This window comes from Dipodomys merriami, unplaced genomic scaffold (assembly GCF_024711535.1).
Source record: "Dipodomys merriami isolate MVZ:Mamm:240054 unplaced genomic scaffold, mDipMer1.0.p SCAF_78, whole genome shotgun sequence".
Taxonomy (NCBI): Eukaryota; Metazoa; Chordata; class Mammalia; order Rodentia; family Heteromyidae; genus Dipodomys; species Dipodomys merriami.
In genome coordinates, this window is record NW_027206379.1 from 5,723,545 (window position 1) to 5,739,598 (window position 16,054).

General features: G+C 67.5%; 1 protein-coding gene across 3 annotated transcripts; it reads right to left on the minus strand.

Annotated features, from left to right (window-relative positions):
- Positions 1 to 363: 363 nt before the first annotated feature.
- Tspan4 (tetraspanin 4) lies at positions 364 to 14,691 on the minus strand. Of its 3 annotated transcripts, XM_070009472.1 has the most exons (8): positions 14,604 to 14,691; positions 9,538 to 9,617; positions 3,031 to 3,222; positions 2,456 to 2,530; positions 1,717 to 1,818; positions 1,466 to 1,597; positions 1,308 to 1,391; positions 364 to 749 (listed from the first exon to the last, which is right to left on the minus strand). In XM_070009472.1, the coding sequence occupies exons 2-8, from the start codon at positions 9,598 to 9,600 to the stop codon at positions 681 to 683; spliced, it is 717 nt and encodes a 238-aa protein (XP_069865573.1). In that variant the 5' UTR covers positions 9,601 to 9,617; positions 14,604 to 14,691; the 3' UTR covers positions 364 to 680. The 3 variants fall into 3 exon arrangements, with proteins under 3 accessions (XP_069865573.1, XP_069865572.1, XP_069865574.1); XM_070009471.1 differs by lacking the exon at positions 14,604 to 14,691 and having other exon boundaries at positions 9,538 to 9,823; XM_070009473.1 differs by lacking the exons at positions 9,538 to 9,617; positions 14,604 to 14,691 and adding an exon at positions 3,514 to 3,646.
- Positions 14,692 to 16,054: the final 1,363 nt, after the last annotated feature.

The window sequence follows — 16,054 nt, forward strand, 5'->3', positions numbered from 1 at the left end:
CCCAAACTCCTCCCTCCCGTCCTGGGACCTAGCTGGCCTGGACTCCTGGGGGTGCTCACCCGACCTGAGCCCCCACCCCTGGCCCTGCTCACCCCTGGTGACAAGGGCACCATCCAGGTCGCATACGTGTTAACTGTTTCTCTGTGTCCTGTGAGGGGCGAGGGCGGCCAGGCAGTCAGGAGTGGAGCACTGCCGAGCCTGCTGGGCCTCAGGACCGGTTAGGAGAGGGAGGCGAAGGGGGGCGGGGAGGCAGGCCAGACCCCCTCAGCCTCCCCAGGCCAGGGCCGCCCCCGACCTCTGCTGCGTCCCCCCGCGCTGGAGAAGGCAGCTCTCCAGGCGACACACGTGCAGCAAGACACGAGAGCTGCTTGCGCACTTTATTAAAATGCATCTGGAATGTGGACGGTGGGGCCGCCGGAGCACCATGGCCAGTGAGGGCCTCCAGGAGGCCGGGCCGGGCCGGGCCCCCTCGCGGCACCCCGGGCGCTGGGGACTGCTCGCTGCCTGTGTCCCCACCCCGCAGGAACCCGGCTCTGGATGACAGGTGCCGTGGGCAGCAACCGGCCACTTTCTCCCCTGTGGTCACTGAGGCCAAACCACTGGATCCGGGGACGGGGCTCTGGGGTCTCCAAGCCCAGGCACGGCGGGCGGGAGGCAGTCATTTCCTTGGTGGCAGTGGACTACGCACAGTAGGTGTCCGCCTTCACCACCTGACAGTACATGGTCATGGCGAAGGTCAGGCCCAAAATCTGCAGAGACACAAGGGGCTCAGCAGGAAGCCTCAGCCCAGCCTGGGGCCCCTCCCTGCCACCCCGAGCCAGGCCCATTGCAGCAGGGCCCCCACGAGCCCCCGAGAGCCCCGCTGGCCACGGCACCACACAGCAGCCCCAAGGCCTGCTCTGGCCTCTGGGTCCCGTCTGACCTGAGGTCCTGGGGAGCCCTGTGCCTGCTGTGCCCGCGGATCCCAGCGCGCAGCCCCTGCGGTGTGCCGCGCTCACCCCGGGCACCAGCTTCCCCCTGCGGACACTCGGACGGCTACAGAGGGCTGCGGCGCTGGTGGGGAGCGCAGGGACCAGGGCGCCCGGGGCTGGGCTGCCGCCCGCGCTCGGCCCAGGCGGTGCTGTGATGGCCCCACGGGACCCAGGGCAGTGCAGCCGCAGCATCTGGCCTGAGATGCCATGGGTGACCTCTGACCACACCCAGTGGACTGGCCTGTGTCCAGGACTCGCTCTCACCGTGTGCCCTCCTCAGCCCGCCCTTTTCTGTGGCTCCCTAGACCCGGAAGCCTCAGGCTCCATGCTGCACACCTGTACCAGGGCGGTGCACAGTCCAAAGATGCCCACGGCCAGCAGGTTCTCCTGGAGCCAGGCCTTCACGGTCTCGTAGCACGGCTGCAGGAGAGCAGAGCGGGTCAGCCGGAGCCTCCTGCCCCCCTCCCCCCCCCACCAGGCGGGCGCCCGCTTACCGCCTTCCACCAGGTGCCCGGTGCGTGCAGCCCACAGCGGTCGCTGAACTCCAGGCAGCAGGAGTCGGGCACCATCGTGGCGTTGTACACTTCAAACCAGTCCGTGTAGTTGGAGACACCACAGCAGCGGAACTGGGGCAGGCAAAAAGGACCTAGGCTGAGGCTAGAAAGGCTGGGCCTGCCCTGGCCCCCCAGGTCCCGCCCCGGCCCCCCCAGCAGGCACTCCCCCACCCCCACCCCCAGGGCCTCACGTCCGTCTGGATGATGCTCCAAGCGTTGGTGAGGCCCACGTTGCCCTGGGTGCCATACAGGTGGAGACCCTTCTTCAGGTCCTGCTGGGCATACCTGTCGATCTGAGGTTGCAGCAGGGTCAACTGGGCCCCTGTGGGCGCCATCCAGGGGCCCATCCAAACCCATGCCAACCTTCCGCGCCAGGTGGAGGATCCTGACTGGGGTCACAGGTACAAGGCACCGAGGCTCGAGTACTGACCACAGCAGCAAGTCTGTGCTGTGCAGATGTGAACGCCACCCCAGACCTTGGTCTCCAGGGCCGTGCTCCGGTAAAGGAGGCCGGGTCCTGGGGAGGAGGCTGGCTTCGGGGCGGGGCCCTGGAGAGGGGACCCGCTTTGGAGAGGGACAGGAAACACAAGTGGCCTGCGGCCCCCAGCAGTGCTCCACAGAGAGCGTGGAGCAGGCCGGGACGGGGGACTCCGAGGGGCTCGGCAACAGGACACTGGCTCAGTGAGGCATCTGCTAGAAACGGGGGGAGGGGAGGGGACTGGAGGCAGAGGTGCCCAGTTGGGCGCAGTGTGGCGTTCCAAGATGCTGGAGACACCCGTACTTATGATTACTAACACCCACTTCATACCCCTGCCAGAAGGACGGCTTCGGGGTGGGCCTGAGCGAGCACGGAGGAAGGAGCCACCACCCAGGCCTGGGCCCGGTGGCTGCGGGCGCGTAGCGGGGGACCCGTGCGCCTGGCAGCCCTACCTTGTCAGTGTAGGCGAAGAAGAGCACAGCAATGGTGGTCTCCAGAAGAAGCACCAGCAGCAACAGCACGAAGAACTGTAAGGAGGACAGGCGGTCAGAGGACCGGCAGTGGGGACCTCAGCGACGCCCCCCAGGCCCGGCTCAGCCCCCGAGGCCTGCCCCGACGGGGCCGCCTCTGCCCTCCCCTGCTCCACCCTCCCCTCTACTCAGAACATTTGAAACATCCCACACACGGCCCACCAGCGGCCAGCGGGGGTCCGAACGCTTCCCTGAGGGGCACAGAAGGGAACTGTGCCAGGGCTGGGAGACCTGAGCGGTTGCCATGGCGGGTTCCTCAGCCCAGGGAGTCGCTTGACTGGCCAGAGCCCCACCGGGAGCTCCACGGCAACAAGGGTCATCCAGGAGCCCTTGCCCGGCCTCGCGGTCTGCGCTGGACACCCAGGGGGGACATGCCCGGGGGGGACATGGCCTCACGGCCTGCGCTGGACACCAGGGGAGGGGATGCCTGGGGGAGCGCACTGCAGGCCCGGCCTCACGGTCTGCGCTGGACGCCCGGGGGGGGACGTGGCACTCACGGTGAGCAGCAGGCACTTGTTTTCCTTGAGAGCCCCCACGCAGCCCACGAAGCCGATGGCCATGACGAAGGTGCCGGTGATGATGAGCAGGTTGGCAGCCGACAAGGACGGGAAGGAAGACGACAGCGTGGCGAAGTTCCCCTGGGTGGCGGCCAGCCAGATGCCAACGCCCAGGACGCCGCAGCCCCCGAGCTGGACACACAGCGCCCACAGGAGGAGGGGGGCGGACGAGACTCAGCCAGCCGCGCCTTGGGCCACGCTGCCACCTTGGGGGCTGCCGAAGGTCCCGCTGATCCCCTCAGCCGCCCAGGGCCTCGGAACCCCCCCCCCCCCCCCCCCCGCTCCTCTGCCTGCCGTGATGGGCTCTGGGCAGGAAGCAGCCACCCGGCCGCACGCCAGGGGTAGGGACGAGTCTTGTCCAGCCTGCGGCCCCCTGGCCGCCCTGGGCCTGGGCCAACCATGGAGGCTGGGGGCTGGGCCCACCTGCTCTAGACTCCGATGCCAGGGAGTGAAGCCAGCAGCACCCCACGGCTCAGACGGTGCTCCCTGAGCAGGGGGAGCCTTGACCGCCACCGGCTGCCACTGAGCACCTGCTCCACCACACAGCTCATTACAAAGACCACTTGGGGGGGGACACTGGGCTCAGGCTGGGCCTGCCTGATAGAACAGACAGTCTCAGGACACCAGGCTGCTCAGCCGGTCCGTGGACCACCGACCTTGGGTCTTGGTCACTGAGAGTGAAAAGGGAGAAGGCATGTTCTGTGCCCGGAGAGCCAGGGGCACAGAGCGGCTGGACTCGGGGAAGGACAGGCGGCCAGACACAGGAAGAGGGCTGGAAGGTGCTGATGACCTGGTGCAGAAGAGGCATTGGTCCCCTGCTTTGGGCCAGGTTCGGGGTCCTGGCATGGGACTGACCTATCCCTAACCTCAGGGTTCCTGGTGGGGCTGCCACGGAGCGACAGGAGACGCCGGGGCTGGGTCCCAGCCACAGGGCCAGGGAGGAGGGAGGCAGGCCACGCCTGAGAGCTGGGGCATCCCCGGGGACGCCCGCCCGGCCCCTGCAGTCACAGTGACAAGGACAGGTCCGCGCCCAGGAGAGGCCCCAGGGAAGCGTCACCGGAGGCCACGCTGCGTGCCAGCCACCCGTGAGGCAGGAGTGCGGCAGGAGAGCCGGCCACCAGCACAGCTGGGCAAAACAGCTGGCTCCACGGGAGAGGGCCAGCAGGGGACAGTCCCTGAGGCAGGCCTCCCCCATCCAGACGGCCCGTCCCCCCCAGCCACCCAGACGACCTGTCCCCCCACCACCCAGACAGCCCAACCCTCCACCCCACCCAGACAGCCCATCCCCCCCAGACGGCCCATCCCCCCTGCCACCCAGATGGCCTGTCCCCCCCCTACCCAAGCGGCCCATCCCCCCCACCACCACCCAGGCCACCTGTCCCCCTGGCAGCACCATCACCAGCAGGGGCACACGGGAGCCAGCACACCCTACAAGGCACACTCCCAGGAAATGCCACACTCGTGGTGTGCGGATGAAATGCACACCTGTGGTACGTAAACTCACCATACCTGTAGTTTTGAAACCGTTTACGCATGCAGCTTTTAAGACATTTTGGCAGGAAAATTACAGCCTCAGGCTCAAGAGAACAGGGCCCATCAGACTCAGACTCAAGGGCTGAGTCCCTGGAGGGCCTTGAGCACCACGGACCGGAGGTCAAGGCTGGGCCTCACCGGGCCGCAGTGCTCCCCAGCCCCTGAGCCCCCATGCCCACCACTGCCCTCCCCTCTCCAAGGCCACACGGCAACCAGAAGCCAGCGGCAGCCTGGAGGGGGCCAGGGGGCCTGGGCAGTGACCGTCTAGACAGGCGGGGGAGGGGCGGGGGGTGTCCACTCTCTGGCCCTCACCCTACACTGGTGGCTGATCGCCAGCCTGCACTCAGCCTCAGCCCCCACTCCGGACGGCGCCCTCTCCCCTTCCCCCCTGTGACATTACCCCTTTGCCCTGTGGGGGCCACGGCCTCCGACCTCTTCCTCCTTGCCCGTTTAGTTTGCCTCAGGCTCGGTGGTAGATGCCATGTGGTGCCTGGCACTCATCAGCGGACAGGTTTCCAGACCACCAGGGGGAGGGAGGGCTGTGTCCCTCAGCCTCTCCAGCAGCCTCTGAGCCTGCGTGCTGGCTGCTCAGCAGAGTGAGTTTGCCCACTTAAAAACAGAATACAGGGCCGGGAGCCTGGCTTCATGGTCAAGTGCTGGCCTAGCACGCGTGAAGCCCTGAGTTCAGTTCCTCAGTAACACATACACAGAAAAAGCCAGTAGTGCTGTGGCTCAAGTGGAAGAGCGCTAGCCTTGAGCAAAAGAAGCTCAGGGACAGCGCCCAGGCCCAGAGTTCAAGCCCCAGGACTGGGGAAGAAAAAGGTGTGTGTGTCCACTCAGGAGAGCACCAGAGCCCAAGCTGGTCAGAACTGCTCCCCAACACCCACTGCACCCCAGCTCTCTGGAAAAGCAACAGTTCCCCAGGGCAGCTCCTCACACCAGTGCTCCCCTCCATCCTCCGTCACCACCGGTGCTCCCTCCATCCTCCCTCACACCAGTGCTCCCCTCCATCCTCCGTCACCACCGGTGCTCCCTCCATCCTCCCTCACCACCGGTGCTCCCTCCATCCTCCCTCACACCAGTGCTCCCTCCATCCTCCCTCACCACCGGTGCTCCCTCCATCCTCCCTCACACCAGTGCTCCCTCCATCCTCCCTCACACCGGTGCTCCCTCCATCCTCCCTCACCACCGGTGCTCCCTCCATCCTCCCTCACCACCGGTGCTCCCTCCATCCTCCCTCACACCAGTGCTCCCTCCATCCTCCCTCACCACCGGTGCTCCCTCCATCCTCCCTCACCACCGGTGCTCCCTCCATCCTCCCTCACCACCGGTGCTCCCTCCATCCTCCCTCACCACCGGTGCTCCCTCCATCCTCCCTCACCACCGGTGCTCCCTCCATCCTCCCTCACACCGGTGCTCCCTCCATCCTCCCTCACCACCGGTGCTCCCTCCATCCTCCCTCACCACCGGTGCTCCCTCCATCCTATCTCCAGCACCAGCCTGCTGCAGGGAGCCAAGCAATGGCTCCATGTGTCCTGGCTGTCCAGGAGCTGGACAGAGTTTTCTGCCCTCCCGGGCGGCCTCCTCCCAGAGACCAGCTACGCGGCCATCGTCCACCGCCCGCCCATTGAAGATAAAAGAAAACTAAGGGACCCGCAATGCCTCTGCCCAGGGCCTTGCCACCCGTTTGGAGTAAAGTCCCAGGACCTTCCTCTAGGACGAACAAGAGCAGGTACTGAGGCTGCCGGGTAATCAGCCAGGGATGGCAGGGCCAGGCCGCCCCCTCCCTCCTGGACAGGGGACCAGAAGAGCTCAGGCCTTGGTTGCCAGACTTGGGCTCTGCACTTCCTCCAACCCGGGGCATCGGCCACCTGAGCATCCTATGAGGGTCAGCACAGGCCATCCGGTAGGAGCTGAGGCCCCCACATCCCCATCCACCCCTTGGGACCCTGACCCTCACAGCACCCTGCCCAGTGGCCATATAGTGTAGATGGGGAAACTGAGGCAAAAAGGCAGCACTTGCCCCGGACGCCCTGGCAGGCAGGGATGCACACGGGCAGCGCCCACCCCACTGAAGGCTTTCCCCGAGGCTGGGGCTGGACACGGAGGGGGCCGGCCAGGGCATCCGCATCTGGGCGGAGCTGGCTCCGGGGCTGAGGCGGACAGCCCTCCCATGCCAGCACCTGGCCAGAGCAGCGGTAGAAATGTCCTCACCTTGCTGAACTCAGCCCATTCAGACCTGGCCAGAGCCCCAGCGGCCGCGGCGGTGGCGGGCAGGGAGGGAGAGCCAGGCTTCCCCACCCCACCCACCCTTCCCCTCCACGGCAGAGGTCCCATGGTGACGCCGCCACTGAGACTGATGACAGGGTGGCAGGGCTGCTGTGCCTGGCCTGGCCCATCTCGAGTTCACCTCGCCTGTGGCCCACCCCTGCACACACCCCGGAGGCCGGTGACTGTCCAGCAGGGCCGAGTGCCACGCGCTGGCCGGCCGGGGCCTCGGCCCTCCCACAGGCCTCCCGTCCTGCTGCGTGGGCCTCTGGCTCGATTGATAAAGGCAGAGCACACACCCTTGTCTGCTGGCCTCTTCGCAGGAGTAACAAATGGACTGGGGACGTGAGTCCCTCCCACAGAAAGCAAGCACCTGCTCAGCCAAGGAGTCTCAGCTGAAGGAGGGCCCGGGCCGCGGCCTCGCCACAGCCTGGCACCAGCGGGAAGGAAGGCTCGAGTCAGGGCTGGCAGCATGCCCTCTGGACAGGACGGATTCTGTCAGAGCCACCTGGACCTCTCCCCGCCCTGTGGGGCTGGACAGCCCTGGCCGCGAAGCTCTGGGCACCAAGTCGGGAGAGGGACAATGGCTGGTGTTGAGGGCAGCAGCAGAGGCCCCAGGACCCAGGCCGGGGACACAACTGAGTAATAAAAGGAAATGGAGGCTTCCGGCCCAGGAGGGGGATGTGACCCCGGGGTCCGCAGAGCATCTCTGCTCTGCTGCAGGAAGCTGGGCTCCGTGGGGATTCAAGGACAGCACACCTGGATCCTCCCAGGCCCGCTCTCAAGATGTCCAACCCCCCTTCCCAGCCCCTTCCCTTCCCCGGCAGCCAGCGGCCAGGTCAGCCAGCGGCCAGGTCAGGGCAGCCAGCCAAGGAGCCGCACCAGCCAGCATCACCGTGCCTCCCAGGCCCACCCCATCTACCCGGCCGGCCAAGCTGGCAGGCTGCAGGGTCACATGGTGGCCTGCAGCCCCCCCCAGTCAGCCCCCCACTGTGACCATGCCCAGCACGTGCTGGCACTCTGCTGTACACCCTGGTGCCAGACGCGCGCAGCCCACATGCAGCACGGGGGAAAGGGAGGACGGGGTGTGTGCGTTTGGCCCTCCTGGCTCCACGCGAGAGTGAAGCACCGGTGTGGCCCAGGTGCCCAGCCGCTCTCACCCCGCCCACGAAGCAAACAGGGCACCAGTCCTCCACGAGACCTTCCTGGCCCAGCAGGTTAGGCCTCAGACCCTGCCCAGGTAATCAGGGGCCCCCAACTCTAGCCTCCTTGCAGGCCTAGCCAAGGCCGCTCCAAGGCCGGTAGGATGATTCCTGCCATAACCGGCCCTGTCCCAACTCCCACCAATGTGATCCACGCCGTGGCCCTCACCATGACCCACCGCCACCAACATGACCCTCACCGTGTCCCTCTACACCATAACCCTCACCGTGTCCCTCTACACCATAACCCTCAGTGACCCGCTGACTGGCGCTAAGGTGATGCACACTGTGACCCTCACCAGAGATGGCCATGGGGGTCCTACCTGCGGGAGCCCCACGAGGTGCCAGGCCCCCACTTCTGGGGGGTGGCTCTGCAGCTCAGGGAGCAAGCAGGCCCCCAGCCACCATACCAGCTCACTGAGGAGAGGTTTCTAGCGCCCAGGACCCCGGGCTGGAGCACTGAGCTGGGCACACACTCCCTACCACGGTGCGCCCGGGTAGGCAGCTCTCCCCACCACAGCCTCAGGGGAAACTGAGGCCTGGCCAGTGGTGCTCTGGTCTCCGGCCAGGCCGAGAAGGGGACCAGGACCAGGGAGGCAGGAGGGAGAGAGTGGAGATCAGCCCACAGGAGGCTGTGACCAGAGCCCAAGCCCCGGGGACACGGTGCCACACAGGTGGTCCGGTGCGCACGTGCGCAAACTCCTTTCCCGGTCCGAGGGAGAGCTGGAGGGGGCGGAGAGGAGAGTGCGCCTGGCCTCCGGGGCCTGGCCTCCATCCCCTGCCTCCCCGCCCCCCCTCCCCGGCCTCCCCCTTGCCTCCCCCCCACCTTCCCGCCTCCCCGGCCTCCCCCCTGCCTCCCCCCACCTCCCCGCCCCCCCCCCCCGCCTGGCATCCCCCCTCCCCGCCCCCCGCCTCCCCCCCACCTCCCCGGCCTCCCCCCGCCTCCCCCCACCTCCCCGGCCTCCCCCCTGCCTCCCCCCACCTCCCCGCCCCCCCCCCCGCCTGGCATACCCCCTCCCCGCCCCCCCGCCTCCCCCCACCTCCTCGTCCCCCTCCCCGCCTCCCCCCACCTCCCCGGCCTCCCCCCCGCCTCCCCCCACCTCCCCGGCCTCCCCCCCCGCCTCCCCCCCACCTCCCCGGCCTACCCCCCGCCTCCCCCCACCTCCCCGGCCTCCCCCCCGCCTCCCCCCCACCTCCCCGGCCTCCCCCCCGCCTCGCCCCCACCTCCCCGGCCTCCCCCCCGCCTCGCCCCCACCTCCCCGCCCCCTCCCCGCCTCCCCCCCACCTCCCCGGCCTCCCCCCCCGCCTCGCCCCCACCTCCCCGCCCCCCTCCCCGCCTCGCCCCCTCCCAGGCCTCCCCCCCTGCCTCCCCGCCCCCCCGGTCGGGCCTCCCACCCCCCCCCGCCCTCACAACCCCCCGGCCCCGGCCCCGGCCCGCACTCACCCAGAAGAGCAGGTTGAAGGCGAACATGAGGTACTTGACGCCCCGCAGGCAGCCGCGCGCCATGCCGCAGCGCCGCAGCTCTAGGAGGAAGATGAAGGACAGGTCCAGGTAGAAGACCACGTACCTGCCGCCCTGGGGCGCCGCCTTGGGGCCCGGGGCGCGGCCCTGCGGGGACGGGCTGCGCCGCAGCGCCGACTCCTCGGTGCTGGAGCGGCGCATGGCGCCGGGAGGCCGGGCGCGCCGCGCCGCCGCCGCCCAGGGCCGCTTCATCCCCGCGCCGCCGCGGCCATGCCGCCCGGCGGCCGGCGACCCCGCCCGGCCCGGCCCGGCCCGCGCCGCCCGCCCCCCGCCCCGCCCCGCCCCGCCCCGCGCGCCCGGCCAATCCAGCCACGCGCCGCCCGCGCGCGGACCCCGCCCCGCCCGCGCGCCCGCCCTCCGGGCCGGGGCCCGGAGCCGGAGCCGGAGCTGCGGCTGCGCGGGAGGCCCGGCGCCCCAGCCACGCCCCTCCCGCCCCCGCCGCACTCCAGCCACGCCCCCGACGCACTCCAGTCACGCCCCTCCCGCCCCCGCCGCACTCCAGCCACGCCCCCGCCGCACTCCAGCCACGCCCCCGCGGGGGTCGCGGGGTCGCGGGGGCCGGAGGGGCCGCGCCCGCCCTTCCCTTCCCGCTCGGTCCCTCGGGGAGACGCAGCTCCTCCCGGACAGGGCGGGCCCGGCGAACGCGCCCTCCCACTCGCGCGTGTGCTCAGGTCACGCCGCCCCGCCCCGGCCCGCCGCGTGTGGGTCGAGGGCTCTGCGGTGCGCGGTCGCCGGCGGGTCCTGGACGCCCTGCCCCGCAGCCCGGGGGACGCGGGGCACCCCGGGGAGGAGGGGGGCACCCCGGGGAGGAGGGGGGCAGGACACACACACAGACACACACACCTGGGGAGGGGGCAGTGACAGCATGTGCGCGCGCACGCGCACACACACACCCCTGGGGAGGAGGTGGTAACAGTACACACGCGTGTGCACACACACCCCTGGGGAGGAGGTGGTAACAGTACACACACGCGTGTGCACACACACACCCCAGGGGAGGAGGTGGTGACAGTACACACACACCTGGGGAGGTGATAACAGCACACACACGCGTGTGCACACACACACCCCTGGGGAGGAGGTGGTAACAGTACACACACGCGTGTGCACACACACCCCAGGGGAGGAGGTGGTGACAGTGCACACACACCCCAGGGGAGGAGGTGGTGACAGTACACACACGTGTGTGCACACACACACCCCTGGGCAGGAGGCGGTGACAGCACACACACACCCCTGGGCAGGAGGCGGTGACAGCACACACACACACACACACACACACACAGCCGGAGAGGAGGCGGTGACCACTGTGACTGTCGCCGCACCTAAGTGCAGGCAGTGCCAGGCTTTCTGCGGTGTGGGCAGTGGCCTGGACCCTGCGGGCAGCGTTGGAAACTCCCTGAGTGGAACATGAGGGCAGGGAAGGAGAGGGCTCCCGGGCAGGGTCGGCGCCTGCGGCCTGTGGCCTCCCCGGGACAGACAGACGGCACGTCCCCGGGGCAGGCACCGCTGCCCAGGAGCCCGTCCAGGCAGAGCTGCTCTACCCCCGCCTCTGCTGCCCCCCGAGGGCTCTGCACGGAACTGCAGCGACCGCCGGCGCCAGCGTCCAAGGTCGGGGACCCCCTGTACTGTCACGCTGCCCCCCTAGGGTTCCTTTGTGTCTGGGATCCAGGAAAGGGACAGAGCCAGGATCACACCAGCTAAGACACGGGGAGAAGGCTGCGTCCAGGGACCCAGGAACAGCAGTAGAGACTCACAAGACCTCTGGCCAGCCCCAGCAGTGGCTGGAGGAGCCCTTTCTCTTGGCCAGATGTGGCCACCCCACCTGCCCAGCCCTGGATGGACACCTCCAGCGATCTGAGTGCCAGAGGCACACGCGTGCACACCAGGCGCGCGTGGAAGAAGGAGACCCACAGCCCAGGGAAGAAACTATCCCCCAGAACCAGAAACACCCACCACTCCTCACTCTGCTGGGGTCGGCCACCAGGCTCCTCTTGTGTGGCCATAAGGCACACAAATAAGCCTCTGGTCACCTGGCCTTCTTTGAGCTCCTGGAAGACCGCTGTGCGAGGGGCAAAGAAGAGGGGCTGCCAGGCTGGGGGAGGTGAGGGGCCCCCTCCCGCACTCCTAGAGCCAAGGCTGCAGGACCAACCATCCCAGCCCTACCACTCCCGAGGGACAGCCCCCCCCCAGGTCACAGCTGGGGACGAGTGACAGGCAGCTGGGCTGAGGCCATGTCCCAGGGGAAGGGGCTGCTTCCTCCACCCCAAAGCCCAGCCCCTTGGCCGTCAGTGTCGCTCCCCAGTGAGACATACTCTACATGGCTACTGTCCCAACACATGACACATGTCCAGCAGGCAAGTCCCAGGGCCAGTGCTGCCCACCACACCCGGCCAGGCCAGGCCTCAGCCTACTTGGCACGCACGCACAAGAGGGGTCCTGAAGGCTGGCGGCAGGCTTATGCTCTGCAGAAGAGACAGGCAGACCGCACCCTCCCGGCCTCCGCTCGGGACCAGCTGTGCTGGCCACTTCCTTTTTTTGGGGGGGGAGGGAGGGTCAATCCTGGGGCTTGAACTCAGGGCCTGGGTGCTATCACTGAACTCTTTTGCTCAAGGCTAGTGCTCTATCACTTGAGCCACAGCACCACTTCCATCTTTTTTAAGTAGTTTATTGGAGATAACGGTCTCAAGGACTTTCCTGCCCGGGCTTTTTTGGCGCTGTCCCTGAGCTCTTCAGCTCAAGAAGAGCACTCTACTGCTTGAGCCACAGCGCCACTTCTGGTTTTCTAGTAGTTTAATGGAGATAAGAGTCTCATGGACTTTCCTGCCCGGGCTGGCTTTGAACCACAATCCTCCTGAGTCGCTCAGATGACAGGCATGAGCCCAAGCACCCAGCCTATCCACTTCAAGGCATTCTAAACCGCACATCCTCAGCTGAGTGGATGCCCACACTCAGAAGGACCTCGCCTTGAGCCAGCCAGCCAGGGAGGGAAGGTCCCGAGGCCCAGCCTGCCATCAAGTCCAAGAGTCTGCCCTGGCTCTGTGCTCCGGTGCAAGGGCAGCCCTGGGGCAAGCCACAGGGGACCACACATGCCCACCCGGCCAGACCACAGTCCGAAGAGGGACCTCAGCAGGCTCCAGAGCTGGCCCACGGTGGCTGGGGGTGCAGGAACCCATGGAGCAGCCTCCTCAGAGCCCGGCAGTGTGGCAGCATCCGCAGCCCGGGGCCCAGGCCCTTGGACGACACACACCGGCCCGGCCCAGCACAGAGATGCCCTCCATTCAGCGGAGCAGGTTCCGAGGCAGCCAGGCACTGGGCACCACCCAAGGCCCCAGCAAGGCACCGCGGCCGACACCCCTCAGAGGAGCAGGGACGAGGGGCTGCGTGGAGCATGAGTGGAGCCATCTCCACTCAGCCCTGCCAGAGACGCCCCAGCCTGCCCCACGCGCCTCAGAGACGCCCCAGCCTGCCCCACGCGCCTCAGAGACGCCGCAGCCTGCCCTAGGCGCATCAGAGATGCCCCAGTCTGCCCTATGCACTTCAAGGGCACAGCTGGAACGCTAGTAGGAACCTGAGCTCTGTACCAATCCTGGCTTCCTCCCTGGCACAGGTATTTCTCTGCTGGAGGTCACCAGGGGGGGAAGGGGACACAATGAAGACCCAAGGGGCCTGTGAAGCCCAGTCACTCAGGAGGCTGAGACAGGAGGACCAGGTCTGTGAAGCCCAGTCACTCAGGAGGCTGAGACAGGAGGACCAGGTCTGAGCAGGGAACTCTGTGATGTCCAGGCTCAGGCCGGGCAGCTGGGACGGCACAGCATGCTAGTCCTGAGTCCTCCCAAGTCTGATCGGAGGCCAGGGGGCCAGGCCTCTGCCAATCTGCACGCACCCCCTCGCCACTGAAACACATTGGGGTGTGTGGAGGCGCAGCCTGGGCGAGCTATCCAGGTGTGTCCACCCGTGTGCGGCACCCCTGGGCGAGCACATGTCGGTGCAGCTGCCCACCGGAGGGACAGATGTGGACACACCGGACAGTCAGGCCTACCCCCCACAGAGCCCGGCAACCGGAGGCTGTGATCTAAGAGAGGAAAGGGCAAGGTCAGCTGACTCCCTGTCCAGTGCTCGGCCCTGGCCGCCCAGCACCCCCCTTCCTCCCTGTGGCCGTTGCCAAGGCGACTCCTGGAGGAGGGGCTGGAACTTCAATCCCTGTTCTTCCCCGTCCCCTGCCTGCCCGGAAGTGACCCTCCTCCAGAAAGCTGGGTGTGTGGGGGACTGTGAGGGGCACTCCCCTCCAACCACAGGGGGGGGGGGCTCCCACCACTACTGGGGGGGAGTGACGGCTGGGGAGGGGAGGGGACAGGGCCCCAGGGCCCTGAGCTCCAGCCGGGTCAGGTACAGACAGCAGTGACGCACAGCCAAGCCAGGAAGGAGCCAGCCAGCCAGGGCTCTGCAGCCAACAGAGCGGAGGACACCACCACCACAAGGCCCAAGAAAGCCCTGCCAGCGCTCACGCGCCACCCTAGATATTCAGGAGGCTGAGATCTGAGGACGGCAGCTCAAAGCCAGCCCAGGCAGGAACGTCCACAGCCTCCATCTTCAGCTAACTACCAAACAACAGCTAGCAGTAGAGCTGGGGCTCAAGTGGTAGCGGCTAGCCTTGAGCAGAAAGCTCAGGGACAGTGTCCAGGCCCTGAGTTCAAGCCCCAGAATGGACACCAAAAGAGGCACCCTCTTCCTCCCTTCTCCCTCCCCCTCCCTCCCCTTTCTCTCTTTCCCACTCTCCCTCTTCCTCTCCCTCTCCCCCCTCTCTCTCCCACTCTCTCCCTCTCTCCCCCCCTCCCCCCCTCCCTCTCTCCCTTTCAGAATCTCAGGAATGTCAACTTGGCAAGGGCCTCTCCTCGCTCCCAAGTTTCCTGGAGTCAAGAACTCAGAGCAGGGGCGGCGGCCCCCACCTTCCACCTGAAGCTCTGGCCCCATCCCACAGCGCTCACCTCTGGCTGCAGGAGCCTCTGCCACGGGAGCTGGGTCTGGCCCAGCCGCTGTGACGCAAGGCCCTCTTGCTGTCCCTCTGGCCGGGCGGGACTGCGGGGAGGGAGGCAGGGAAGGGAAGTGGACAGGCTCGTGGCACTGCACGTGCCTTGGGGAGATGGCAAAGGCTGTGAGAAACCAAGCCAGGGGGTGGAGGACACACCCCAGGGGACTCCATGCCTGCCTCTCCCCTGCATCTACCCAATAGAGCACTGGGACACCCCCCCCCCAAGACTGCATCCCAACCAGATGCCCAGAGCCCCAAAGCCGGGAGCCTGGAGCCGGGAGCCCAAAACCCAGATCCCAGGCCTAAGCCGAGATCCCAGAGCCCAGAGCCCAGAGTCAGAGCCCAGAGTCAGAGCCCAGAGCCTGAGCCTGGAGCCCACAGAGCCCAGAGTCCAAGCCCAGATCCCAGAGCCTGAGCCCACAGTCTAGAGCCTGAGCCCGGAGCCCACAGAGCCCAGAGTCCAAGCCCAGATCCCAGAGCCTGAGCCCACAGTCTAGAGCCTGAGCCCGGAGCCCACAGAGCCCAGAGTCCAAGCCCAGATCCCAGAGTCTGAGCCCACAGTCTAGAGCCTGAGCCCGGAGCCCACAGAGCCCAGAGTCCAAGCCCAGATCCCAGAGCCTGAGCCCAGAGCCCACAGTCTAGAGCCTGAGCCCGGAGCCCAGAGCCCAGAGTCCAAGCCCAAATCCCAGAGCCTGAGCCCAGAGCCTGGAGCCCAGAGCACCCAGAGCACAGAACCCAAAGCCTGAACCCAGAGCCCACAGCCCACAGCCCACAGAGCCCAGAGCCCAGAGCCCAGAGCCCAAAACCCAGAGCCCAGAGAGCCCAGAACCCACAGCGCCCAGAACCCACAGCGCCCAGAGCCACAGAGCCCAGAACCCATAGAGCCCAGAACCCAGAGCCCAGAGCCTAGAACCCAGAGCCCACAAGAGCCCAGAACCCATAGAGCCTAGAGCCCACAGAGCCCAGAACCCAGAGCCCAGAGCCCAGAACCCAGAGCCCAGAACCCAGAGCCCAGAGCCCAGAGAGCCCAGAGCCCAGAGCCCACAGAGCCCAGAGCCCACAGAGCCCAGAGCCCAGAGCCCACAGAGCCCAGAGCCCAGAGCCCACAGAGCCCAGAGCCCACAGAGCCCAGAGCCCAGAGAGCCCAGAGCCCAGAGAACACAGAACCCACAAGAGCCCAGAGCCCAGAGCCCAGAGCCCACAGAGCCCAGAGCCCAGAGAGCCCAGAGAGCCCAGAGAGCCCAGAGCCCAGAGAGCCCAGAGCCCAGAGAACACAGAACCCACAAGAGCCCAGAGCCCAGAGCCCAGAGCCCACAGAGCCCAGAGCCCAGAGCCCAGAGAGCCCAGAGCCCAGAGAGCCCAGAGCCCAGAGAACACAGAACCCACAAGAGCCCAGAGCCCAGAGCC

Excerpts from the sequence above, each read along its gene's own strand:
- Tspan4 (XM_070009471.1), bottom strand. The coding sequence starts at position 9,807 with ATGAAGCGGCCCTGGGCGGCGGCGGCGCGGCGCGCCCGGCCTCCCGGC. Across the intron at positions 1,819-2,455 it reads TCTTCGCCTACACTGACAAG|ATCGACAGGTATGCCCAGCA; the intron begins GTAGGGCTGCCA and ends CTGCAACCTCAG. Across the intron at positions 1,392-1,465 it reads CGGGCACCTGGTGGAAGGCG|CCGTGCTACGAGACCGTGAA; the intron begins GTAAGCGGGCGC and ends GCTCTCCTGCAG.